The sequence below is a fragment of the Polyodon spathula genome, chromosome 14 (assembly GCF_017654505.1).
Source record: "Polyodon spathula isolate WHYD16114869_AA chromosome 14, ASM1765450v1, whole genome shotgun sequence".
Classification (NCBI taxonomy): domain Eukaryota; kingdom Metazoa; phylum Chordata; class Actinopteri; order Acipenseriformes; family Polyodontidae; genus Polyodon; species Polyodon spathula.
Genome location: NC_054547.1, coordinates 37920600 through 37947927, shown reverse-complemented (window position 1 = coordinate 37947927; position 27328 = coordinate 37920600). Strand labels below are relative to the sequence as shown.

The 27328-nt window shown below is 41.6% G+C and overlaps 2 protein-coding genes and 1 pseudogene across 2 annotated transcripts; 2 read left to right on the top strand and 1 right to left on the bottom strand.

The window, feature by feature from the left end:
• Nucleotides 1-1774: 1774 nt before the first annotated feature.
• On the bottom strand, nucleotides 1775-5193 carry LOC121327393 (claudin-1-like). Its single transcript, XM_041271414.1, has 4 exons — nucleotides 4717-5193; nucleotides 3317-3481; nucleotides 2854-2938; nucleotides 1775-2202 (listed from the first exon to the last, which is right to left on the bottom strand). The coding sequence occupies exons 1-4, from the start codon at nucleotides 4937-4939 to the stop codon at nucleotides 2037-2039; spliced, it is 639 nt and encodes a 212-aa protein (XP_041127348.1). The 5' UTR covers nucleotides 4940-5193; the 3' UTR covers nucleotides 1775-2036.
• A 2728-nt stretch (nucleotides 5194-7921) lies between these two features.
• LOC121326613 lies at nucleotides 7922-10090 on the top strand (annotated as a pseudogene).
• Nucleotides 10091-10785: 695 nt separating this feature from the next.
• Nucleotides 10786-15217, top strand: LOC121326612 (claudin-16-like). Its single transcript, XM_041269940.1, has 5 exons — nucleotides 10786-10899; nucleotides 12583-12685; nucleotides 13012-13176; nucleotides 14465-14656; nucleotides 15069-15217. Exons 1-5 carry the CDS (start codon nucleotides 10786-10788, stop codon nucleotides 15215-15217), a joined length of 723 nt encoding a protein of 240 aa, XP_041125874.1.
• The last annotated feature ends 12111 nt before the right edge of the window (nucleotides 15218-27328 follow it).

The window sequence follows — 27328 nt, the reverse complement described above, 5'->3', positions numbered from 1 at the left end:
GACAACACTTTCCAGCTGGAAGGGCAGACATTTACCATATATACACTATGCAGACCTAACATGGTGCTGGTAACCAATTCTTTGCCTCTCTCTCTCATTCAGTGCTGTTGAGTCTAAACACCTACTAATATGCAAATACATGACTTCTGAATACAAGATCAGACAAACGTAAAGTCTCAGACAGCGCGGGATGTGAAGAAGGAAGCATGTCAGTCTGCAAGGTCAACCTTCCCGGTCTTGTCAATGTGTGTATATAGTGTGTACCACATTGAAGATAAACAGAGAGAGGAGAATGTCACGACGCTCTAGATTTGTGGATGTATGTTAGTCGTGTATATATATATATATATATATATATATATATATATATATATATATATATATATATATATATATATATATATAAAAGTCAGGTAACCTTCAACACTTACTGTTTCAAATCCACATTAACTCTACATTATCTGGGTGAAAGGAATTTGCAGTGTTTTTTGCTTCAAAGTGCCCCCCATCTGCCTTGCATCACAACCAACTGTTTTTACTACAGAAAAACAAGCTGAGATCATAGGCTTCTGTCTGTCTGCAATCGTGCAAGTTAGTTGGAGCCTGTTTCCATTGTTCAGTGTCCTCTTCTGCTGATGACTTTATACAGGAAACGACTGCATGAAGGTAACAACTACATGGTAAAGAATTTGAAGATAGACTGCCTGTGCTACAGAACTTCTGGTACCCCACAGAGTTCACATAAGAGTTTAAAAAAATCTACAAATTCAATAATAAAATAGTGATCGAAGGGGAAATAAATTCTTTATTATAGCCCTTAAAACTTTAGCTACAGTAATATTGCCCAGTTTCTTTGATCAAATAGAAAACAGTTATGAAATAGAAGCCCGGAATGACACTGATAATGGTTATTGGGAATTGAAATAGCAAAGCGTGTTACGTATGGAAATAGCACAGACATTTTAAAATGAACACAAAGAAATAAAATAAAAAAAAAAAACATCAACATGATTTGTATAAAAGTGTTTTACATTTATTTAAAAAAACTAAATTAACAAAAGTAATTTTCAGTCCAACACTGTGACACACTGTATTGTTTGAGGATGGGAATTACAAATTGGGATGGAAAAACAGGCCTGGGTCTCGACTCTGTTTTACAAACAGATCTGTTGGAATGACGTCTCTGTCTCACAGAGGTGTATCCCAATCCAACACCTGTGCTCTGCTGGCGTTTTTAATGACAGGTTCCAAGCCATGATCACGCAGGCTGGCATTTCAACTGCATGTTGCAACATTTCAAACACAAGAACGAAAACCATCCCATGACAAAATACTACAGTGTAATACATTACTGCAAAAATACAAACATTCCTAAGAACAGTACAAGATACTATAGCCTGGTAGAGAGGTTCAGTGCTGCTCTGTTAACTGTTATAGTCCACATATTTCTTAACTATCTCATAAACTCAACTTGTATCAACATACACACTGTAGCTGCTTTACCTGAGTTTTCCTCCTATTGGCAGTTGCTTTTACCCAGTGGAAAACATTAAGAATGACCTAACGGTTACCAAAAATTCTGTGCACAAAAAAAGAGCACAAAAAATAGATATGTTCCCCAGTTTTGCTATAAAACCTAGGCAGGCAAATGTAAACAAACGTAACTTTGTTTTTTTGAAATGAATAGACTATATTTGAAATTAGTTTTAATTGCACACACTGTGGACCCCTCCCTGTCTAAAGTCAACACACACACACACACACACACACACACACACACACACACACACACACACACACACACACACACACACACATATATACATATCCATACAAATAACAGTTAATAGCAAATACAGTGGTGTGCTTTTTGCATTGTTTGTTCTTGTGAACAGTGATTATCCTATCAGAATGTAAAAATCTCAAAGCGTCTATAAACTGGACGCTGTCTTTTCAGATAGTGGGATACTGAATGCTGAATGTCCAGTCCACTGTATTCGAGCCCTGCTCACTCTCAGGTTGATTTCCTCGGGGCTCTACACGTAATCCTTTCCTCCTGGGGGCATGGCTTTAGTCTTGGGGTACTGCTGAGAGCCTGCCTGCCTCCCCTTCGAACACAAGGAGCTGCAGAGGAAGGCCCCCCCCAGGATACAGAGTGTTGCAGCCCCCCAGCCAATAAAGAGAGCCATGCCAAACTCGAATCTGCAGAACAGAACAATGAGGGGATATAGGTCAAAAACATCAGAACCACTCTGAGCTGGATTAGAACTCATTTTGAGGGGTGCGATTCCACAATCTAAAAATGAGCAACAACAATACAACCCCAGTACCATGTTTGTATTTGAATCACTAGATTTGTGTTGTGACATACAGCATGGTAATCCACATAATGCACGCAGCCACATTCACTAAATCAAACCAATACTGCATGCACTGTCAGTCATGTCTAACCATCACGCAGTCCTACAGATATATCCTCAAGACAATGTTATCTTTTATCGAACTGAGATCCAGCACTTTGATAGTTTGAAGCTAGCTGTCTTTTCCATAACGGTGGCACATAAATATAGCCTGTTGCAAGGTGTAGACTCTCATCAGTGGGTTTAACTTGTAAAAACATACTTGCCCCCAGGGACTGAAATCAGAGCTGCCTGCCTAGAAGAGGTTTTACACCTCAGCTAGCTGACATGCACAATTCAGGGCCTACAGCTAAAGGGTAACCATGGCTTCCAGGCTCCCTGTCCTCAGTTCTAGCCACTGGGCACAAAGCCTGAATATTCCCTTGAGAAAGTACCATTGCATGCCACAGTAAAACTCCACACGTAGTACAGGACATTTAATAGAATCATTTACTTTGTGTTGGTTGGAGTAAATGGGTTGTAGAAATCCTGTGCAATTCTTTGACCATACCAAGATGTAGCCACCAGAGCCGAGAGACCTGTAGACAGTACAGAGTGATTAATAACAGCCACAAACTGATACAGCACAGTGCAGCTCCATCAATATAGACTGGAACCAATCTAATAATGAGAGCCACAAACTGATACAGCACAGCTCCATCAATATAGACTGGAACCAATCTAGACAAACTGATACAGCACAGCTCCATCAATATAGACTGGAACCAATCTAATAATGAGAGCCACAAACTATACTACACGTCGCTGTGCTTTTACTGTGGTGAACTGGTGTAAGGGCAAAGCATCTGCAGAACAGCCACTAAATAATAACAAAAACACATTGGGGTCTATAGGTCCGTAGCTACAGTTCTGTTTGTGCTGCCCTCAATGATACTGTCAGTCTCCTGACTCTCTACCTGCCGTGATGAAGACAGCTCCCCCAATCGTGGCAATGCGTGATTTTTTCTGCTTGTCGTCGGCGAAGCAGGTGGTGCACTTCATACCCAGCGACGCAATGAGAATGGCAAAGAACCCCAGGAAGATGCCCAGGATCATCAGAGCCCGCGTGGTCTGGACAATGGCTACAAACAGGAGCAAAACACATGATCACAAAGAAGCCAACTGCAATTCCCTTAAAGATCACTTAGCTGAGAAATGGTGTCACGCGATACTGAACGCTGTTCCCTTTAAAACAATAACGGTTGCAATTGCAACATGCATCACTAGGAGGCACTGTGCCAAGTGATCTTTAACCTGCCTGATTTAGTCAGGGGGTGCCATTAAGTGGTCTTGTTTACGTTTTCCTGACCTTGTAGCATCTGGATTTATGTTGATTCAAAATTAGCAATATATGCAATGCAGCTCTATGACAAGTTCCTTTTTGGTTTGAAGCTAGCAATAGGGCATTGGGACATGCTAGTGGTGAAACATACTCTGGGATCACAACTGTTCAGTTTCCCCACTGACTGAAAACACGTCTTGCTACATTTACTATCCAGCAAGGTGATACATGTCTGATGGAGGTGTACAGTAGATCAGATCCTCATGTGCAAGTCAAGTTTCCGTGTGTGTGTGTGTGTGTGTGTGTGTGTGTGGGGGGGGGGGGTGTAACTGCCTTGTGAGAGGGTGTCAGGCTGTTTCGGTTGGGCGTAGTTGCAGTAGATGTGTCCTGGACATGTAGACACAAGAGTACATTCCTGTGTGTGAAGAGGAATCCATTGGAGACAGGCATCTGGAAAGGCTATTGCCTGGACTTGCACACCCCTTCTCTCTCTGCTCCTGTTCCCAAATCCTAACCCTATCGGCAGCAGGAGGCAGCGTTCAATCAGGCGCACACCCATGCCTCCGCTAAAAAACTGTTGTTTGTGTTCTTTATTTTTGGTACATATTTAAGTAGACTGTTGGACCGGGTTAAAAAAACGGCTGAAATTGTTTCCTGTAAAATGTTATCAGTATAACAAAAAACACACCCCTTGGACAAAAAACAATTCACTGCTGGAAATGATAATCTCCTATTGTAGTAAACAACAAGAACATAACTGTCTGACACACACACACTCACCTATTATTATTATACCATACATACACACACACACACACACATTTTTCTTATTTTATAAGACTTCTGTAACATACTATGCTAATAATATGCCTACCTTCTCTCTCTTTTTATTTTATTTTTATGACAGAGTATCTAGCAATATGAATGAACGAAGGTCAGCGCACTTGCATCGCGTGTGTGTGTGTGTTAAACTAACACCTCGAACAGCACCTGTGAAGCACTATTCTCATTGTAAATACGAGTGCGTTTACTTACCGCTCAGTTGCAGTAGCGAGTCAAACCACTTGCACTGTACCTGTCCAGTACTCTGTGACGCGCACGACATCCACAGCCCCTCGTATATCGCCAAGGCTGTCACGATATTGTCCCCGGCATACGATGATGCCTTCCATTCCGGCATCGACGTGGATGCAATCAGACCGACAAAGCCAACGAAAGCCAGGACAAACCCAAGCAACTGCAGTCCCGAGTTTGCCATCTTTCTTGATCAGATAAGTAAGTGCTGGTCCCAGAAAGGAAAAGCGGTTTTCGTGTGGGGGAAAAAAAAATACAGTTTGATGAAATTAAATGTAAAAGGTTAACACAAGTTCTGAGAAATGACCTTCTTTAAAAAGATGTAGTTCCTGGAGGCTTTTTTTTTTTTTTGCAGTGAAGTAAAGAAATGTGTATTCTTTCCAAATTTAAACAGCACCTCTGCTGCTGGTGAATGAAGAATACCTGAATGACGGTCTCACACCTCGCTTCCAAATTTAAACCGGAGCACAGCGCTCACTACCGCCCTCTGGTGGTTTCACCCCAACAGTCCACAGACACCTCAAAACATCGCCTTGAGCGCCTTTCACAGTGGACCGCCATCACAACGCGCTTTGCAAGATGCAGTAGCAACAAGAACACCCAGAATACTTTAAATACAGAGAAACGCAACAACATTGTAAATTGCACGTGTTTTCTTTTCTTTTTTGATTTTTATTTGAGTGACATCACAGTTCTGATGAGCGGCCCTGCCAAGCAGTCCGGTCAAACACGTGATTTCAAAATAATCTGTCTCTCGAGGTATCGGAATGTTTGTTTATTTTAAAATTAGGCTATTATTATTATTATTATTATTATTATTATTATTATTATTATTATTATTATTATTATTATAAACCGATTCCCTGTGTGGACACAAATTAAAACCCCATGCTTATTGTATATGAGTATATACACATCACCTAATAATGCATTATAAAGTGACAGTAAAGCGCAGATACGGTGGAGCTAGGAGAGTATCGTTATAAGGATGGCTGATCACCGTGTAACAATTTTTTTTTTTTTTTTGTTCCTGGGTAGTAAGCGTTATTTCCAGTGATATTTCAAAATATCACTATTTCCAATGGGAAAATGGGCAAATGTGTGTCTTTTCGTTCACATAAAGTCAGAAGAAAACAACATATGAATCCAAATTAACATGTATTTATACTAAAGTAATACAAAAATGACTACAAAAGATTTAAAAGTGAGTAGTTTTTCGAGAGATTTACTGTATTATACTAAATCTCGTAAAACTACTCACTTCTAAATCTTTTGTAGTCATTTTTGTATTACTTTAGTATAAATACATGATAATTTGGATTCATACTTTTGAGGCATAAGCAATTAGGAAATAACACTTACTACCCAGGAACAAAAATTGTGTTACATAGTGTTATGTCTTAATTCGTTCTATCCTCAATGCCATAGTCGTTACACACTCCCTTTTTAGAGGGAGCTACACTGTTTTTTATTTTTAACCCGTAACTACTATCTAACAATGAAGTACCATCCACGGGTCCTCTGGACTCAAATACCAACCTGTGCAGAAACCCAGGAGCCAGCCCGGCAAAAACGCCGAGGGAGAGACGGCAAAACACATTGTGTACACAGACATAAATAAATAGACAACACGGATTCATACACAGGACCCTTCTGTAAATATCAGTGACATCAGGAACAACAAGCTGATGCCTTCTTGTGTCACCGGATCAGCAGCTTCAAACTACAATTAAATCAATGACACCTGACGGAGCCGTGAGAGCTTCTCAGCGGCAAACCTCAAATTACAGTACACTGTGGATAATTCAAATTATGGGAGGTGTGTGTTAACACTGTTTACCGGTGAAGAAGAAGAAGCCACTGCTTGGGATGGAAGCGAAGCTTGTTTTTGTGCAATGTTGTGCAATTAAAGCTGTCAAATGCAAAACGAGACTGGCAGTGTGATTAGAAAAGTGGCAGAGTCCTGATCTGGCCACCGAGGCAGGCACAGTCCGCTTGTGGAAATTTCCAGTTCTGTACACAATCTACTCATTTAGACACTTACTTAGAGCTGCTGTAGGAGTCACCGGCACCGGGTACAGGCTGGTCCGGTACGCGTATCCTCAAGAATAGTCAAGAAGCCCAACAGTACAGCTGATAAGATTACTTAATCGCAATATATGGGCTCGGGCCAGTTGCCAGATTTTGAATAATAAAAAAAGAAAGAGCACAAACAGTCCGTTTCTAATTTTGTTAGTTTTTTTTTTTTTTAAACGTTATAGCTGTAATTGTTGAACTGATTTCTGGCACTGTGGAAATGTGTGCTCTTGAGAATAATAGTACCTGTGCTCTTCGTTATTAGTTCAACATTGCATACATCTATAGATTTGTCGAATTCTTCAATCAGACAGTTCGTTCTAGTCAGTGTTTTGCATTCTTTCTATTTGCATTTTGTGTTGTTGATAGGAAATATATGGGCATAGATAATGTTTCAGAAGTTATATACTGTATTGGTAGTGACATTATGATGGTAACTTCTTGGATGTATTTATTGACCAGCAGGTGGATAGGATCAATGTAGAGTTTGTTATTAAAAGTGCGTAAACAGTGTAAAAAAGCACTCAAATGACTTGAGGTCTTCTGAAAAGTCTGAAAAGTTTTTAAAGTTTCTACTGAATAATTGAAAGGACTTGGAAATTTATATATATATTTTAAAAATTCAAATTCTCCAGTAGAATATTAAGTTAATGTACAAATGTAAAGTAACAGATTATTAATAATAACATAATATATTGATTGATTTATTTTCCAGTCAGATAAATGTATAGGTATGTACATATGTATGTTGATATACATAGATACACATTCACATCTCAATTATCCATGCACATACATACTTTCATACCTTATCATATTATACAGCATAAATGTGACTATTATGTGTTTCACCTTTTATTGAAATACTTAATGAGTGGTTTCCACAGTCTAACAAAGCAATTTGTCTTTCATCTAGCCTGGGTTTTTACAATTGTAATAGAGCCAATTGACATTTTGGATAGTTTTCCAGTAGAGGGAGCCAATGGGTATGGGTTGATTAGTTTAAAAATAGCCTGTTATTCATTTATGAAAGACCAAGCATAATTTTCTTAAGAATAGTACCTGTGTCATTGGGAACAGAAAGCCATGCATGGAGTGTTTAAGCTCCAGTAACCGAAACTTCCCAGTGTGCTTCGTGTTCTGCAGGAGTAAGCTGTCCCTTTCTCATGAGTTTGTGAGTCGGGAGGGGGGTGGGGGGTTCAAGGCGCTTATTGGCACAGCACAGTGAGGCTGTTCTTTGTTTATCTTTGTTTATTATTATATGGCTCAGCTTTGATGGTAACAGAATACTTTTGGAATATTCTAAGAGGAACACACGGGGCACAGGTCTAATTTCCAAAACAGGGGCTATTCACTCCAAGTGTATGTGTCTATATAGATAGATAGATAGATAGATAGATAGATAGATAGATAGATAGATAGATAGATAGATAGATAGATAGATAGATTCGATTCCTAGTTCTGCATATAAAAAAGTTTAAAGTGTCTGCTTTGGTTCTGACGAAATGCATAAATAAAATCAGAATGTTCTGATTGTGAATAGAACATCCAAACATAACATTCCAACTGTCCCCTCCCTGACTCACTCTAAAGGAATGTTCATTTGACTGATAGAAATCACCATAACCTTCCTGCAGGTCTAACCAAACCACAAGAAATGAGTGAGAAATATTGAACTCAGAGAGAAAGAGCAGAGTGGAAATGAGACTCCCATTGCAAAGCATTGAGCTCAGAGACACAGAGAAAGAGCAGGGTGGAAATGAGACTCCCATTGCAAAGCATTGAGCTCAGAGACACAGAGAAAGAGCAGGGGTGGAAATGAGACTCCCATTGCAAAGCATTGAGCTCAGAGACACAGAGAAAGAGCAGAGGGGAAATGAGACTCCCATTGCAAAGCATTGAGCTCAGAGACACAGAGAAAGAGCAGGGGTGGAAATGAGACTCCCATTGCAAAGCATTGAGCTCAGAGACACAGAGAAAGAGCAGGGGTGGAAATGAGACTCCCATTGCAAAGCATTGAGCTCAGAGACACAGAGAAAGAGCAGGGGTGGAAATGAGACTCCCATTGCAAAGCATTGAGCTCAGAGACACAGAGAAAGAGCAGGGGTGGAAATGAGACTCCCATTGCAAAGCATTGAGCTCAGAGACAAAGAGAAAGAGCAGGGGTGGAAATGAGACTCCCATTGCAAAGCAGATTGATCCATTTCTGGTTTTACTAGGATTTTAACACAGTGGCTAATCAATCTCATAGTAAACCTGGAATGGGTGAAACTGCTATGCAAGAGGAGTCTTATTTCCATCACTGAAAAGAGAAAGAGAGAGAGTCATGACAGGGGCAGCAATGGTTTCATTTTCTTATAGGCATTCTTTAAAAAAATAACACAATATCATTAAAAATATATATATAAGGACCAGGAATTAGCATTTGTACTATGACTACTGCTGCTGCCACTACTACTACTACTACCCTAACCCTTTCCTTTCAGCGGCACGAAGCAAAAGGACGGCACAGATCTCCCAGAAGAGAACATTTGTTGCAGGTGGCATTTTCAAGGCCGAGCTGAATGAGTTCGGCTGAGCTGAAAGACTCCTTCGTAGTGGAGGTGCGCGTCACCCCAACCGGGACTGAGATCCTCATCCTAGCAACAAGGACTCAGAATGTGCTGAATGGGGAAGGTCACCATACTTGGGAACTGGCTGCTGTTGTCCACAAGTGGTTTGGCTTCCCAGAGGGCAGTGCATAACTCTGCTGAGAGGATTGCCACCAGGGGACTGCACGCCACTGCCCAGGCAGAGTCCCTCCACTGCAAACCGATCGGGATCTGGCAGTGCGAAGAGCCTGCTACGCTGTTCCTCATTTTAACATGGAGAGCGGTGCTAAGGGCTGTAAAGTCGTCATTTCTGAGAAGCCAGAGAGCCAAGTCCATGAAGTTTATGGAAGGTCTGATGAGCCACAGTGGTGACCCAGTCTACTACTATGTTGATACCACTGTACGCCACCTTGTGCTAGGGCAGGGTGTGCTGGGTATCAAAGTAAAGATCATGCTGCCCTGGGATCCAAGTGGCAAAATGGCCCCTAATCTACCTGATCACATCAGCATTGTTGGTTCTGCCCACCACCCCCATCTCTGAGCAGAAGGGAGCCAAGCCAGATGTGCCGTCATGCCCCTGGGAGGCCCAATAAGGGTATTCATTAACTCGCAGAGAAGAAGTCCCTGGAAATTTTCTTTGCAAAAATTTAAACAAAACAATAAAAGACAAAAAATAAATAAACACCCAGTTGTACATAATGAAGCTATAATTCCAAGCAGGAGAGCAATACTCGTCAGTAAAGAGACTTCCAATGGTTCAATACTGCACGATTCTGACATAGTAAACTGCAGTTTAAAAGAAAAGTTTATCAGGAGTGGAGATACAAACAAGACTGGCTGCATGCAGGCTCATCAGGGTGGCTCCCGTTTGAAAGGATAACCTGGTTTTGTGTAAAATGTATAGGTCGAGTGAAACGCCTGTTTTGTGTCGGTACTCTTCAACGTTGTATCATAGCCTTGGTTTCTGTTTTTGTCTTTTTTTTTTTTTTTTTACAGTACTCTCATCTAGGAGGCTTCAACAACTGCATTCAAAAATTCTTTGCACCTCACTGAACCACATTACTGTGCATCAGCTCAACATTAGCATATTCAAGAGACTAACTGCAGTTACACATCTATGGAGGTCCTTCCAGGTCACCTTGAGCTTCCTGGGCCTGATCTCTGACGAAGGACCCTCCCCCTGATCCCAGACCCAGGGAGCCTGCCTGCCTGCCAGGGATCCAGCCTCTCTGTGCCTGTGTGTCTCACGGCCGCTGAGTAGTGTGGTGACAGTGGCTGCAGGAGGAATCGCAGTGGGGTAGGGAGATTCAGTCCCTGAGTGGCCGCAACACAGCTCTGATCCTGCCTTTGCCTCTGCTGCAGTATGAGGACTCTACTTGAGTACGGCGCCTTTTTCTTCGCTCTGGTGTCGTCCGGCTTCCTCATTGTGGCCACCTGGACGGACTGCTGGATGGTCAATACTGACGACAGTCTGGAGGTAGGTGTGGAATATCATGGTATAGGGTGCTGTTCAAGCTGTTAGTCCCACGAGAGCTCAAAGCAGCTGTGGTGGTTTCAAGCGGTTCAATAAAATCATCTTTCAGACAGCCCTCGATCATATCTTTTGTATGTACATAAATAGGAATAAGTGAACAGTATAGGTGGCCGCATCACCAGTGAAATCCGCCAGTATTGCTTCTGCATCCTATTGTTTCAGAGGTCTGCTTCTATCTTTCAGCAATGTCAGAGTACTGCTGCTTTGAATGTACATCCATAGCCTCTTCTATTGCAGCTGACTGTAGGTCCATGTTGCCTTGTGTTGATGTATTTGTAAAATGTTTGCTCTTTTTCTATATTCTGCTGGCACTCAAACAAAAGCTTCGGACGGGGTCAGTGTGGTAAAGATGCTCTCCTCCCTCCCGTGCAGCGGCATTAATATTATATAACAGCACAGCGCCTCCGCTCACCTGGCTTCACTCAGCATTTCATCCATTCTTCTGCATGTCGAGAGCCACGAATCATTTGAAGCCAGTGGAGCTGCTAACTGAAAGCCCATTGGAATGAATAGCTTGAACACCAGCCTTTCCACTGGTCAGCCATTCACACTGTGCTCCAGCACAGCCTGCAGTTCACTGCTCCTTTTCATACCTGGATCTCTATCATGAAGGGTGCAATAGTTTTTCACATTAACAAAGCGTTTTCCTCAAGGTGACGGAGATAGGTAATAGCATATACTGTAGAAGGTATAGCTGCAGAGAGAATTATGTACAGTATTAGCACAGTTTGAAAACTCAAGCATCAGGGTTTAAAGTAATGATTAACCCTACCAAAAGCCTATAAGCAATTCTAATGAAGTGCTTAATGTGCTCTTAGTCCTACTAAATAGAGACAGAGTCCTTTGGGGCAGGCCACAACAATTAGTTCTTTGCCACTAAGTCTAGTTGATATGCATGAGCTCTCTGGTTTGTGTTGAGGTATTTAACAGTTTGCCCTGTAATACAGCTCCTTCAGCTCCTCTCTCAGTGCGCTGGAACAATCGCCTGTGTTCACACAGCTCCTTCAGCTCCTCTCTCAGTGCGCTGGAACAATCGCCTGTGTTCACACAGCTCCTTCAGCTTCCTCTCTCAGTGCGCTGGAACAATCGCCTGTGTTCACACAGCTCCTTCAGCTCCTCTCTCAGTGCGCTGGAACAATCGCCTGTGTTCACACAGCTCCTTCAGCTCCTCTCTCAGTGCGCTGGAACAATCGCCTGTGTTCACACAGCTCCTTCAGTTCCTCTCTCAGTGTGCTGGAACAATCATTAGTCTTAGCCTTGTTTCCGGTGATACTGGCGGAAGTTGGCAGGACTCTCTTCCGAGCCAGCTCAGGTGATCCTCAGAAGGAGTTGTTGTAGAGAAAGAGCTGCAAGGGACTTCCCGGGGGAAGAGTGGAGGAAAACAAGATGCAACAATGAATTGATTAATCGATTATTGATCAACGTGGCCTTTATTTCTGCGAGCCTCGATTCAGCATTCATTAATGGATGAATTGGCCTGGGGTCCTTTGTGGCTTTCCTTGCTTTCCTCATGCCAGACTAAAGCTTTGCTGTTTGTATTTCTCTTGTGAGGAGGAATGGCAGAATGTCATTCCCCTGTACAGCTGTATTACCAGTGTCTCTTCTCACCTGTGCTCCTGTGCTCAGTTCAGCTCCAGTTGCCGAGGCCTGTGGTGGGAGTGTGTGACCCACGTCTTCGATGGAGTCACGACCTGCGATGAATACGACTCCATATTGGCTGACCTCTCCTGTGAGTATGCAGCTCATTTACAAGCTTCGTAGTGGAACCCAAGAAAGGTTTGGCATCCCCCTTTTAATCCCCCTAGTTCAGTAATATTCTGGGGATCGCTGCAGTAACTTGTGATGGATCTCCTCCTAGCAGCTGATGAGTTAATAACACTGACATCAGCATAAGTCCTGGACTTGCCTCTCCACTTCAGAGCTTGCTCTTTAGTTGAATGCTGAGATGTTCCTCTTTGAACCCTATGGCTTGCAGTTCCTGTCCAGCCCTTGCCTGTCCATTCAGTTCAGTGTGCTGAGATGCCAATGCATCGCTAACTGTGCGTGTGTTTACAGTGAAGCTGGTGGTAACCCGAGCCCTGATGATTATGGCTGATATCCTGTCCGGGTTTGGCTTCGTTATCCTGCTCCTCGGACTGGACTGCATAAAATTCCTGGAAGAAGAACCAAGTATTAAGATCCGGATCTGCTTAGTTGCTGGAATAACGTTACTGCTAGCAGGTATGGCTTTTAGTTCTTATCATTTTCAGATCAGTTTTGTGCTGTTTAGTTGTGCAGAGAGAACAGTGTAGTATGACTGGCACTGGTGGAATGTTATATTGATCTCCCGCTACATGCTATACTATGGTGGAAATCTGTGTGCAAGTATTCGTTGATTTGTTTATTGATTGATTCTTTAACCAGGAATAAATCCACTGAGACTGAGGCCTCCTTTACAAGAGTGTCCCGGCAAGATGACCTGAAACAGACAGCAGTCATTTCACATCCCTAAAAAAACAACATCATACATTCAATCTGGATCATAAACATTTGCACTCCGATAACTCTTGAAACCAACTCATTAAAATAAATGTCATCTTTGTTTACGTTTAGCTGATACTTGTTGACTGGCTGTTTCCCGCAGCGGTCCCTGCATGTTTACTACAGCAGTATGAGTGATTGTTGACTGGCTGTTTCCCGCAGCGGTCCCTGCATGTTTACTACAGCAGTATGTGTGATTGCTGACTGGCTGTTTCCCGCAGCAGTCCCTGCATGTTTACTACAGCAGTATGAGTGATTGTTGACTGGCTGTTTCCTGCAGCGGTCCCTGCATGTTTACTACAGCAGTATGTGTGATTGCTGACTGGCTGTTTCCCGCAGCGGTCCCTGCATGTTTACTACAGCAGTATGAGTGATTGTTGACTGGCTGTTTCCCGCAGCGGTCCCTGCATGTTTACTACAGCAGTATGTGTGATTGCTGACTGGCTGTTTCCCGCAGCGGTCCCTGCATGTTTACTACAGCAGTATGAGTGATTGTTGACTGGCTGTTTCCCGCAGCGGTCCCTGCATGTTTATTACAGCAGTATGTGTGATTGTTGACTGGCTGTTTCCCGCAGTGGTCCCTGCATGTTTACTACAGCAGTATGTGTGATTGTTGACTGGCTGTTTCCCGCAGCGGTCCCTGCATGTTTACTACAGCAGGATGTGTGATTGTTGACTGGCTGTTTCCCGCAGTGGTCCCTGCATGTTTACTACAGCAGTATGTGTGATTGTTGACTGGCTGTTTCCCGCAGCGGTCCCTGCATGTTTACTACAGCAGGATGTGTGATTGTTGACTGGCTGTTTCCCGCAGTGGTCCCTGCATGTTTACTACAGCAGGATGTGTGATTGTTGACTGGCTGTTTCCCGCAGTGGTCCCTGCATGTTTACTACAGCAGGATGTGTGATTGTTGACTGGCTGTTTCCCGCAGTGGTCGCTGCATGTTTACTACAGCAGTATGTGTGATTGTTGACTGGCTGTTTCCCGCAGCGGTCCCTGGCATAATCGCCTCAGTGTGGTACGCGGTCGGGGTCTATGTGGAGCGCACCATGCTGGTTTTCCACAATGTGTTCCTGGGGCTGCAGTACCAGTTTGGCTGGTCCTGCTGGCTCGGAATGGCTGGCTCTATGGGCTGCGCTCTAGCAGGGACCATGTTGACATGCTGCATGCACTTATTTAAAGGTAACTACAAAAGCATTGTGTATAATTCTTGAGCTCTGGTGTCAGATTATTTACAGAAAGCAAAAGGCATAGTTACCAATGCAAAGCTGCTTTATTTAATCAATTTTACAAATGTTCCTTTTACAGACATTAAATATCCTTTATAAATGTTTACCACAGTATTTTTGCACGGTATTTTTGCAGTTTTACCATGCGTTTCCCATATCCTATAGTTTCCCCTGGTTTGGCATGTTTGTTGATATGCTTTACCATGCCTCGCTATTCTTTAAACTGTTTTCACTATGCTGACCACTCCTGTGAGTGTGCTTTACTACACACTGTCATGCTTTTACTACAGGAAACTTGTATAATGGAAGAACTGCTGGTCAGTTGACCACTAGGGACAATTCCAGAATGTTGTCTTGTTTTTCAGATGTTGGATCCGGCCGAAATCTGTTCCACTACGACCATCCCTTGAGGCCAGTGCAGAGGAAGAAGCCTGCGAGACTGTCCCCTGACACCGTGCTCTCCCACACCAAGAGTGAAACAGCCAAGATGTATGCTGTGGACACCAGGGTTTAGAGACAGCCATTTAACAACAGTGCTGTATGGTTCTCAGCTGGATTTACACTTGCAAGAGGCTGAAAAGCATTTTCTTCAGAAACAGAAGACCACGCACACAGCACTTTGCTTCAACAACAGCGCCACCAGCTGAGCAGAAACTGAACTTTGCTGGACAGAAAAAAGGCTTTCTTGTACATTGCACATCCATGAACCAGTGGCTGGGACATGACTATCAGAGTGACTGTGTGCATTCAAAGACACATTCTTTAGATCTCCCATTGTTTGAAATGCAGGACACTTAAATGATTATTGCATCCTTTTCCACTCCTGTTTCATGTGTATAGTGGGTATTGACAGAAACGAAGAGTCCCACATAGAGATGACAGATGTTTACTAGTTTATGTTTGATGTACGGTACTGTTTGTATAATAATGTGCTCCCACGATCTAACCATTAGCAGAATAAAACTAATACCTGTGTCTTTAACCTGCTTCACACGACTGCATGTCTGTTTATTGCTTTCTTGTATTCCTGTTTTATTTCACTGGTGCATCAGGAAATTAACTTCTGCATGTCATTGAAAAAACAGTATTTTTAACCAGTTATTTTTTCTTTAAGAAGAATAGTTACTTCTATGCAACTTCTGGGCCAATTCGTGCTCAAAGGGTGCCACCTGGTGGCCGTGGTGCTGTTTACAGGAAATTGTACTACGCAGAGAAACAATAAAAAAAACAGAACCAACTCCAGTACGAGCGACTGGTCACCAAAGGGAATGGGACTGTTTGTCGATCACTTGCAGGGGAAAAAAAAAACGACTTTCTTTTCTAAGGCTCTGTTCATCAAATTAAAATAAAACTATGTAAAAATAAACACAGTTACAGATAATAAACAGAATAGAAATCCTGGAATGAGTCTGGAAATGCATTGCATTAGTCCATAGGCTTGGCCACAGCTTGTCATCAAGCACCAGTGTGTGAAACCAAGCAGACTCACAAAGACAGTGTCAACAAAAGCCCTGCGTACATGGGCTAGTCAGGTTACTATCCTCACATTAATAATAACACTGTATTGCTAGGCACTGTAATATGTTCAAGTAAAGGGATGACCAATATGAATAGAACTGAATGTAATGTTAAAATGTTCTTTTTATTATAGTAATAATATTATATATATATATATATCTATATATATATATATATATATATATTTATATATATATATATTAATATGTATTGTCCTTGAACTTTAATAATATAAACATATTTCACAAAAAAAAAAAAAACACACAAACAATCAGTACAGGGGTAGTGTACTATGTCTTCATACTGCAAACATCTTTCTGTTTTAACCGACACATCAAGCGCTTTGAGATACTGTGCTATGAAAGGCACTGTATTAATAAAATACATTGAAATACACTGAAATTGCTATTGGGTTCTAGACGTTATTCAAATAATAAAAGATATTAAGAAGTGCATAAACATGCAATTAAAACACAAATTGAAAAGCATGTACAATGTGTCCCTGTATTGCATGTTTAATCCAGCTGCGTCGTCTTGGCTTTGGTCTTCTGCCAGCGTTATTCCTGCTAGAATCCTCTTATTTTAATAGCCTCTTCATACGGAGGTGGCTGTGGAGGCTCTGGTCCTAGTGTGTTGAAGTAGGCTGGCGGAGATGTGCTGGGGGCCCCTGTTAACTGACAGGGCCTCTGGTTCCCAGGAAACTGACACTGGGAAGACTCACTCACTGCCAACACAGAACACAACACATACGAGAACGGTAAGAACGTGGAGAACCTTCCCAGTGTTCTAGAATATCCATGATGCGCGCTGGCACACGTGTAAAGAGAAGGGTGTGTAACTGCAGCCCTGTGCCTGTCCTGCTCTGGTTTCTCCTTTAGTTTAGCAGACGGAGCTGACCCGTGTCACCTATCTATCTATTTATTTATTGATTTATTTAAGATTTTCAGTCCAGGATCGAACCTTGAGATAGAACATCTCATTTGTACCAGAGGACTACAGACTGCAGACATACTGAACTCATACACTAGGAGCTGAATGAAGTTCAAAACAATTAGAGGATTTTAAAGGAATTGCAGATCTTTTAAAAAACAGGCAGACCGGCACTTGCCCTTATTTCAGCAGGAAGGTTATTCCAGCTAATGGAGCAAAACAAGCCAAGGAATGCTATCCAGTGGACTTCCTAACAGTGGGAATGTAGAAGTCAAGGCTAGTTGTTAAACGTAATGAATAATTATCAGACGAACATTGTAACAGACTGGTCAGAGAGGCCACAGAGCCAGTAACCCTGAGATCTCACCATAGACTGGATCAGAGTGGTTCAGTGCCAGGACTGCGAGGGTCCGTGCCGAGACAAGACGGTTGTGCCGAGTTAGCCAGCTCCGATGACAGCAGAGGACAAGTGAGCCCAGAGCCAACACTGCGAACAGCACCAGACAGAACCTGCACACACACACAGGGGTCAGGGAGAACAGGGCATGCAGTACAGACTACTGTACTCGCTGCCCGTTTCAAATAACAGCACTTACCAGACAAACCAGCCCTGTTCTCTTGCAAAGTCCATGCATCTGAAAACAACAAGCTTTTACTGATTTATATAATAGGAAAAACGAAGTGTGTATTTATCAGTAGTTTTAAAAAAAAATAAAAAATACAGCAACTTACAATTGATCTGTTTCACACAACGTGGCTGTGGGCACTACCTGCAACATTTCAGTGAAAACTATTGATTAAAATATTATCTCTGGGTTATTTCATTGGGTATTTGATACTAGTTTACTAACACTATAATATTTATTTTTAATGATTAGTCGATAAATTAATTAAAATCATCCTTAAGTCAGGTTTATCAACTCCAAAACCAGTCATAGGGTAAAGCATGAAATCAGGTTTTATATGTTAGATTATTATAAATAGATCTAAATCTAACTAACCAGTAACACAACATGAACGCTATACAGTTAATATACTAAGAAAAATATCCCTTGAAATGAAGCATAACCATATTTCCATACAATTTAATACAAAGTTTAAATACAGAAACATAAGAAATGAACAAGACACTGTTTCATTTTTGCAAATGTATCATATCAAAAGCAATAAAACAATAAAAACTATATATATATATATAGCCAATTAGAAACCAAACATGCATGATAGTCAAAGAGTTAACATATGCACAAAAAATAAATAGTCAGTACCTGCAGAAAGGTTGTGAATAGTAGTACAAGAAAGTTCCACATTATGAGTTAGCCGCTGTCTCTGGCATGAAGCGCACTTTAAACATGGAGCTTGTCTTTACAACAGCTGCCCTGCTACGGACATGCACAGCAATGCACCTGTGGGGGTTTTAACAGCACTCTTAATGGGTGACGGAATCAGCTCAAAAGCACTTAAAGAGGCTAATGACCTCTTTTGCATGTTTTTTTTCTTCGTACAGCTTTCGAGATTATAAACAGCCTCACAGTTAAGTGGTGCAGCGAGGCTCTGCCCCATGGAAATGACTCCAACTTGTGTGTTATAGAAACATGCATTCTCAAAAAACAAAAGCCTGACACTGTTCTCATGGCAGCAATAGAGCAATCACTGCTCCCCCTCTCCTGGTGTAGAAGCTCTGGTTCCCCCTTGCTTACAACTTCTGTATACTTCAGAGGTCTTGAAAGCCAGTGTTTGCATATCATAGTTAATCTAAGAAACAGTATACACTCTTCAAACTGCTATGCCGATAACCTTGAGTAACATCTAACAAAGTTAATCATTCTTCCTTTACAGGCAACTGCTGCTTTAGGCCGCTGCATTTGTTTGTCGCACATACTCATTACCACATTACAGCAGCTGTCAGCCCGCTGTTAACACGCCCCATTAAACCAGTGAACAGGTCTGAGCACTCGGGTGTACAGGTGTATACCAGTCTCAGGACCTGCATCAGTTACACATTTACACAGACCCGCAGCAGGGCATGCTATGGTAATGGGTAACTGATGCTTTGTAGTGTCAGGGGTTTCAAGGTGGGATAAGATCTGTATGGGCTGAGACTGATCCTGCCATGCATCCCATCCAGCAGAATGGAAGCACCTCACATTAAATGTCTCACATGCAATCGCACTGTGATTGCACACGTGGTTCCGTGGTGATGGCACTGCACATACTGTACACAACCTCCCAGCCTAGAGAAACTGCAAGACTGTAGATAGTGTAGTTCAAACCTGCCACCCAGCAGGGGGCACTAATGAGCACAGTTAGCACCACCTTGGATAGCGTGATGTATGAATAAATTATTACTGACACTTATAACTCTGCAACAACCTATCTAACCTATGGGTTAAGTAAAACATGGTTTTACAAGCAACAGAACCCCTTTTTTTATTGGCGATGAAGAGGTTATAAAAAGGGTTTTGTTTTCCATCAACAGAGAGTGACAGGCTTGCCTGTAGTTTGGATGGACAGTGCAGGGCAGGTATGGAAACCGCAGATTGCTTTTTAACAACCATCTGACCATCAGACCAAAGACTGCATCCATAAAGCAATGCTCTGCAGCTCGATGAATTTAGTGGCATGAAGCTACTTTAAAAGAAACCTCCCAGGAGAATCTGTGTTACTTAGAATGTTGTATTATCTTATCATATTGAAGTGTCTACTGCACATGACACAAGGTTTTAGTCATAGTCTTAGCAGCACTATACATACATACATATATACATATATCCCATTGTGACAAAGTGCCCGCCCCTTTGTATATCATCTGGTATGTGTTGCGTGTGGTGAGTTTCAATGTTGGTGTATAGTCATTGGTACACGGGATATAAACGGGTCTGTGTAACACAAGTGTTTAAAATGTATATGTGTATTTAGGCACGAGGATTGCACAGCACTTCACGTGCAAGTAAAATGTAGTAATATGTGAGCACGGGGAATTGCACTTTATTAATTCACGTGCTGGGATTCAAGTGAATAATTAATTGGTAATTGAATCCCAGCACAACAGTATATATAGATGCTCGTTGTCACATACTGGGGGTTGGGTGTTCGGGAGTGCAGAACGGGAGCGAGAGAAGGAGTAACTCAAATATATCAATTGCTATTGCGTGCTGGTGAGACCAGCACGATACTTGTTTATTTAAAACTCACCGTGTTTGTCAGTGTGTCTGTCCGTGCTCCGTTTTGTTAAGTTTAGTCTGTTTTTGTTTGTCTATTTATTTTGGCGTAGAGTGCCGTGTCCTGTGTTTTCGTGTTTGTTTAAACCTTTTATTTTGTAATAAACCGGCGCCAACAGGCGTCTTCATCATTTTATTTCACATCATCGTCTTTGTAGATAGACGAGATAGGTTCTGACACCCATACAAAGAAAACCAGCAGTGGTAAAATGTGTCAGTCCTATTAAAAATCCTGTGAGGTCCTGGTGCTGCTGTTTGTGTATTAGAGGGCGCCCAAGCAACACTGTGGGTAACCGCCACAAAGTGCAGCAGTTCATTTCCTTTACAGCAGGTGGCGACGCAGAGTACAGAATGTGCTGGGTGAGAATCCAATGCTTCCATATTGTCAGTGATGCCCTACAGTCCAATTCCAATGTTCTGTGTCATACAACCTCCCTCTGCTGCACACAATTGCAGGAGCACACCAGTTTGGCTCAGAGTCTGGCAGGTTGGAAGCTTGTCTAACTGTAGGTAAAATTACTGCTGGGGAAAAAAAATTGTTAGCAAGGTATGCTTTTGGGTGGAGTAAGAGTGAGGAGAAGGCTAACCCTTACAAGAGTTTACCCTGGCAAAAGCATAGACAAATGTAAGAAGGTATACTGAAAGGCATGGTAAAGCACAGATAAGCATTGTAAAGCTCATAGAGGTATGGTAAAGCATACTGAAAAACAATGCAAAACTATAGCACAACCATTTGAAAAGCATGGCAAAATTACTGTGCAAATTTACCACAGTAAAATTGGCCACTGCAGCTTTAACTTATTAACCTCTCAACTCATGTTGAACTGTACACGTTGCAGCTGTATAATTGTGAATGTGACTTTCTGAAAGCTATTCAAACCAGTGCAGAACAAAACTCAACACTACACACACTGTTTGAATTGCTTTTTTGTTTTTACTGACTTCCGAGAGTAATTTTCTGTTCTCGCTTCCGCCTTCCTCGGTTGATGACGGTTTTCATGGTGAGTGAAGAAAGCATTCCGATTTCATTCCTGTGTGAGGTAGTCGTCGCCCCAAGCAAAACGGTCTGCTTTTCAAATGTGGGCTATTACTCAAGAGAGGAGCATGGCAGGCTGGCTCATTTGACCAGGTAGAAACAGTATCCAGTTGGATTCATAAAAACTTCAAAGCCGGTTTGCATGTCCCTCAGTAGTCTGGCCCCTAAAAAACCCTGTGCAATATATTTGATTCTTGTTTTAAAACCTCTCTTAATCCTGCAGGATCCTTAAACAATCATCAGTCATTCCTGCCACTGTTAATCCAGCCTGGTTACTTGCTGCCTTGTACACTACCTTGTCTTTTTTAACTGGAGTAAGTTCCCGAATTCTACAAGCTTAAAGACTGGAATTGATTCCGGGTGCTTTCTCGGGATTTAAACTCTCATCAGTCCTTGCACTGCACCCAAGTGTATTGGAGTAATGTGACCTCAGAATAATGAATGGTTTCTGTCTGGCACTGGGACTGAGTTGAAAGCGATTTGGAAGCAATCCAGTCCGTTTCCATCAGCTGTCAATATCAGCATGGTTTGAACTGGGACTCTGTCTCTCGGAATAGGGTCTGAGGGAATTAGCTCCAACCTGTCTGACTAATTAAGACATAACAAGTGTCCATGGGAACATTTAGTTTTAGTTTTGAACTCAACATCTATAACTGTGTTATTAAACTTTCTTTTTTTACCTAGAAAGGTTATTATAAGAACACGCTAATGAGCCATTACTAGTGTAATGCTTCATATAATGTTACAAGGGCAGTTCGACAGTGGTCACAGATTGATTTGAGACAGCAGCTCAGTGACAGAATAAAGAACGAGGCATTAGTCTGTTTGTTTTTTGAAGAAATGCAACCAGGTTAACGCTCTGTCTTCCTAACCCAGATTCTGAAGCATGATTTTTCTCCTTTAGGGCTGATTAATGCAATGCTTCTGTTGCTTGTATCTCACAATGCTGTCTTGGGTTCTGCACACAGAACTCTAGGCCAGACCTAAGTTAACAATCCGTTTATAAAACATCTATAAATGTGTGAATATGAACAACAATTTATCTCTTCTCTTAACATAGTGCTGCAAAAAAAAAAAAAAAAAAAGATTAGCAATAATTCTCTAATATTCTTTCTCTTTTCTAACACATTTTAAATGATTGACTGTTTAAAAATGCATCCTTAATCTAAAATGTTACCAAACTGTATAGGTGACTCTATGCAAAATGTCTAGTTTTGGACATATTTAGCCTTCCGATGAATGGGATTTTTGCACTGACAACAGTACCGCTGCTGGTCAAGTATTGTAAATGATTTTTTTTTTTTTTTTGTTTTGTTTTTAGAAACCAACAAAACAGCTTATGAAATCCATCAAAATAAGAGTTGAAAACAAATGAATAGAGCCAGTGCCAGCGTGTTTCTACTTCACAGAGATCACAGAACACCCTTTCTTTCTGCACAAGGAACCAAACTGGAAATAAAAACTTTTTTTTGGTTGTTGTTGTTGTTTTCTTATCAGGGTGCAAAAATCAGCTAGTTTAGAAAACAAGACTTCCAGCCAGAGCAGACAGGTTTGTGTGGCTGTTACGAGCCTGGCATGCATGTCGCAGTTCATGTGGGCGTCGCCACAGAAACACAACCCTATTGCTGCTGTGTATTTCATAGAACATGAGGAAAATGTGGAAGGCGTTTGCAATGCACATGGCACCTGTGCGCTCCTGTACACTGCATCCCTACACTGTGCCATCTGCCTTTGTTTAAGACTGGGTATTAACGAGGGCTGGAAAGGGTCCATCGTGTATCAATGAATCGCGATGTGTATTGTGATACAAGACCAAGCGCACAGCTCACTGTAGTTCACCAAGTGGCACTTGAATGAAGAATGGGTGTGTTTTCTAGTTGGTACGGATATATACTATCCCTAACTAATTTCATGTTTGTAATATAATTTTACCGTTCTTGAGTAGCCCTGAGTAAACAATATTACTCCTGTAAACAGTGCATCTTTTGGGATTATGTGGTGAATATGGGTCCCGCTGAATCCAGCCATTACCTCAGAAATAGCATGCTGCAGCAAATTTCATGGCTCAAGAGTTTTTCCATGCACTTTACAAGTAAATCAAGTCATTTTTAAAGCACACTAGTTATTTTCTGCAACACAGTTTAAGCAAAGGTTTGTTTTTTCCCCCATTTGATTATTTTTAAGAGGAAGGTGTACACAAAGCTGCGTTTTCTTTCAAACCCCTTAAACCGGTTTTTCCAGAAAGTTAGCTTCAGGCTTGGCGTTACAAAAAAATGAAAAATGTAATTAATTTAAGCCGGAAATAAAACTCATCACAGCTTCGACGGGGTGGCATGGTTTGTAATCTCACAAAGAAATTCTCAATTTGCGTTAGGAACGAAGAAACCGAAGCCACATTTTAAACTTACCGAAGGAAAGACGGTTTAAAAGAAGGTCCGAGCGACCCGTAGGAAGGAAGTGTTGGCTTGAGCGTTTTTCAATCAGCTCTAACTCAAGGCAGACGCAACACCTGTACAAATATGCGTATTATTCAGTAACCTGCTTTCACGTTCTCGGGTAAGTGCACTTGTTTTTGTCTGACTTGAGGACTTATTGTTTCCAAAGTATCATTTATTTATTTAAACATTTTACTGGGCAGGCTTTCAATTGAACACCACACATTTTCAAGACGAGTCTGTGCTGTCAATTATAATTATAAGGTGGGTCTACAGGGCTGGTTCAGCTATATGTTGCATTTCACAGTTAGTGTAAGCGCGTTGCACGGGAATACCTTTAGCAATAGCAATTAGTAATAATTAAAGTAGTCAGGTAGGCCTAATGAGTCGCATACCTCGAGACGGCTGTACCAGGAAAGATAACTCCACTTAAAACAGTAGACAACGCAATTAAAGAAAATTATTACATCGTCATTTCTTTGTTCAATTATCCTGGGGTTCTTTTTTTTTTTTTAACGAAGTGTACACGTGCACAAGGAGTTAATGTTTAAAATATTTTATTGCCGCAATTAAACATGAAAGTAAGGAAACGGATAATTATTTGACCTTTAGCCCATCCGGGATTTATTTTAACATTAGGGCTCTCTCTAGAAGAAATAGACAATAGATTAAGTTTAGTGTTACTGGGGGCCAGGCTAAATTGAGACCACCAAATTACCAAATGTGACCTGGATCAGACTGCAACCCACTAGGGTGTCTACTACGACTAATAATAATCATCATCATCTGGGGAGAGCAAACTCAACCTCACAATAAATAGGTGCTACTTGCCCTTTAAGAGCACAGCAGCTCCAGGTAAGTATGTTTACAATGAGGGAGGGGTTAAAAAAACAGTTGCCACAGCCCTAGCTGTTTTCAGCAGGTGTTACTATATGACAGGCTGTACAGAGTATGGAGAGGACTGCAATAGAAGGTTGACTTTCCCTTCTCTTTTCTGCTTTGCAGCACAGGGTAAAGACTCGGGAGAATGTCTTTGGAAGGAGTGCCTGCCTGGCAGTCCCTCCTAAAGGATAGTTAAGAGCTGCGTGCCCTGCCTGAAGCAATGCCTGACATGAAGACCTTGAAACCATTTCAGTCATTGTTTCTGGTAGTGTGAGCAGCTACATCGACCCAATATACCTGGAGGGGAACCCCATGAGTCGGACACGTCCAGCAAGACACAGCGGTAATGTTTCATTTCAGACTTCACTCGCTTCAGAAACCACCCACGGGTGGGGTGATAAAGCTTGCTGCAGTAGCGCGGTCATGCTCAACTCTTTGAAGCTCTGCAGGTTTTCAATACTTCGCCCAATAATATTGAAGTGTTTATGCTAATTCTCTGTATTTTGTGCATAGGTGTTGTTCATGAGCAGTATAATAAAATGATGAAAATATACTCCTTATACTTTTTGTAGTTCTTATAAACGTTGAATGACTCCCGTGCCTACAGGTGTGAATGGCAACTTCCCCACACATCTCTGTGAGCAGAACTCAGACCTGATCCTTTCTCAAGCAGACTCTCCCAGTATGCAAGTGCCATTTCAATAAATACAACAACTTAGTTTTAGGTAGAAGCAGTTGCAATAGCATCCACATTGATTCTAGTCAATTTGTTTACTATTAAATATGTTTTTCCTCCTTGCACTGTTGCAAACAGAAAGAAAAAACAGGCTCATAATGCAACTGCTCAGTGGCATTGGCAGATATTGAGAGGGTAAACCACTTGAGTAAAATTGTCTTGTGATATTGGGTGTACAATACTCTTTGTTGTGAAAAAAAGTGATGATTTCACACGCTTTTTCTGGCATCTTGTTAAACCTGCTCCAACTGGTTGCTTTGGTAAATCTGCTGCAAACTTCCTTCTAAGTACACAAGACACCCACTGCAGTGTGCAGCAGTGTCTTTTCTAAGCAGCCAGTACATAACGATGCAGTCAAGATCATCATCATCATCGTTATCATTCTTTCCACTCAGGTACAAGCATGTTTCTTGAACGAGTGCAGAAACAACAATAGTAAAAAACATCTTTCTTGGTTTCCTTTTTTTTTTTTTTTTTTTTTTTTGGGTGATATCACATTAGCTTATTTCTATTCCCTTGTATTTGGCCACCAGAGAAACGGTCTCAAAGAGAATCAACTCTGATCTGTATTGGTAATGACAGAAGAAAACAAACAATCTTTGTACCAGCAGTCTGAAGTTCCACACAGCCTTGGCTCTTTGCATTGCAGCACTGCAAACACCTTTCTATTGTGTGGCCTGGTCGAGAATGGGGATTAAATGAGGAACATGAAGCATCAGAAACACACACTGCAAATTGTTGAAAAGAACGTGTAGATCCTGTTAAACACGGTGGTTTTGGTGTGTATAGCATTGGTACACCACCACTGAAATCAGTACAATTCAGTTTCGTTAGCATATTTCTTTCAGTGACACATTTCATTATTTGAATGGTAGTGCTAATCCCAAGATATGCAGAATGAATAATTGATTTTGTTCATTGCGTAACCTGTGAATTTTATGAATCACACAATTGTTGTTGAAGATGGTATGTGTGTGTAATATATATATATATATATAGAGAGAGAGAGAGAGACACACACACACACACTAAACTGGTTAACTCAGATTGATTTGTAGTTTTGCTTTAATCCTGATGAATGTATGAAGAACAGTCAAGTACACAACCGTGTTAACGTGAAATGGGACAGCGCCTTGGTTTTCAAAGCTACCTGTCTGGGTGTTTGCCAGGGGATATACTGTACAACAGCAACAGTTTAATTCCTTGAAATCCGCCCCATGGGGTGTATACGACACACTGCCGGGAGAGAGGAAGCAACGACCCACAGCATGCTGATGTCATTTGAAATTAGTGCATTGGAAGTTTAAATTTCTTTGCACTCAAATTACAGAAAACAATTGCTGGATTAGTTTCTTTTTTTGAGGAACACTGCCATGTGCGTATTGCTTGATTCTTCTACCGAGCTTTCTTTCTCATTCACTTTAACGACGGGGTCAAGCAGCTACTGGAGGTGGGTCTGTAGGGATCAATATTTAACCGGGCTGTAGTACCATCAGAGAGAGGGGGGGGGCAGGGTTTTGATGATTAGTTTAATAGTTAATGAATAGTGATGCTTTGAAAAGAACAAAAAATAAAAATGCATAACATTTTTTTTCACATTATTTGAACATGGATGCTTGGTAACTCACTTCCTGTAGGGACTGGGCCAGAACAAATTCTCTCATACTGTGGTCAGTCTCAATTCTTTGATCACTGATCTGAGTCTGAACGAACTGGGTCGACATCAATGTGCTTTCAAATCAATCCCAGCAGCAGATGGAAACAGAGCATTAGCCACACATTATTAACAGTGCAATGAAATGAAATTCGTTTCAAGCCCAGTTTGATGCTGTGATCTTCCCTGAACATGGTTCTCATAGGGATGGTA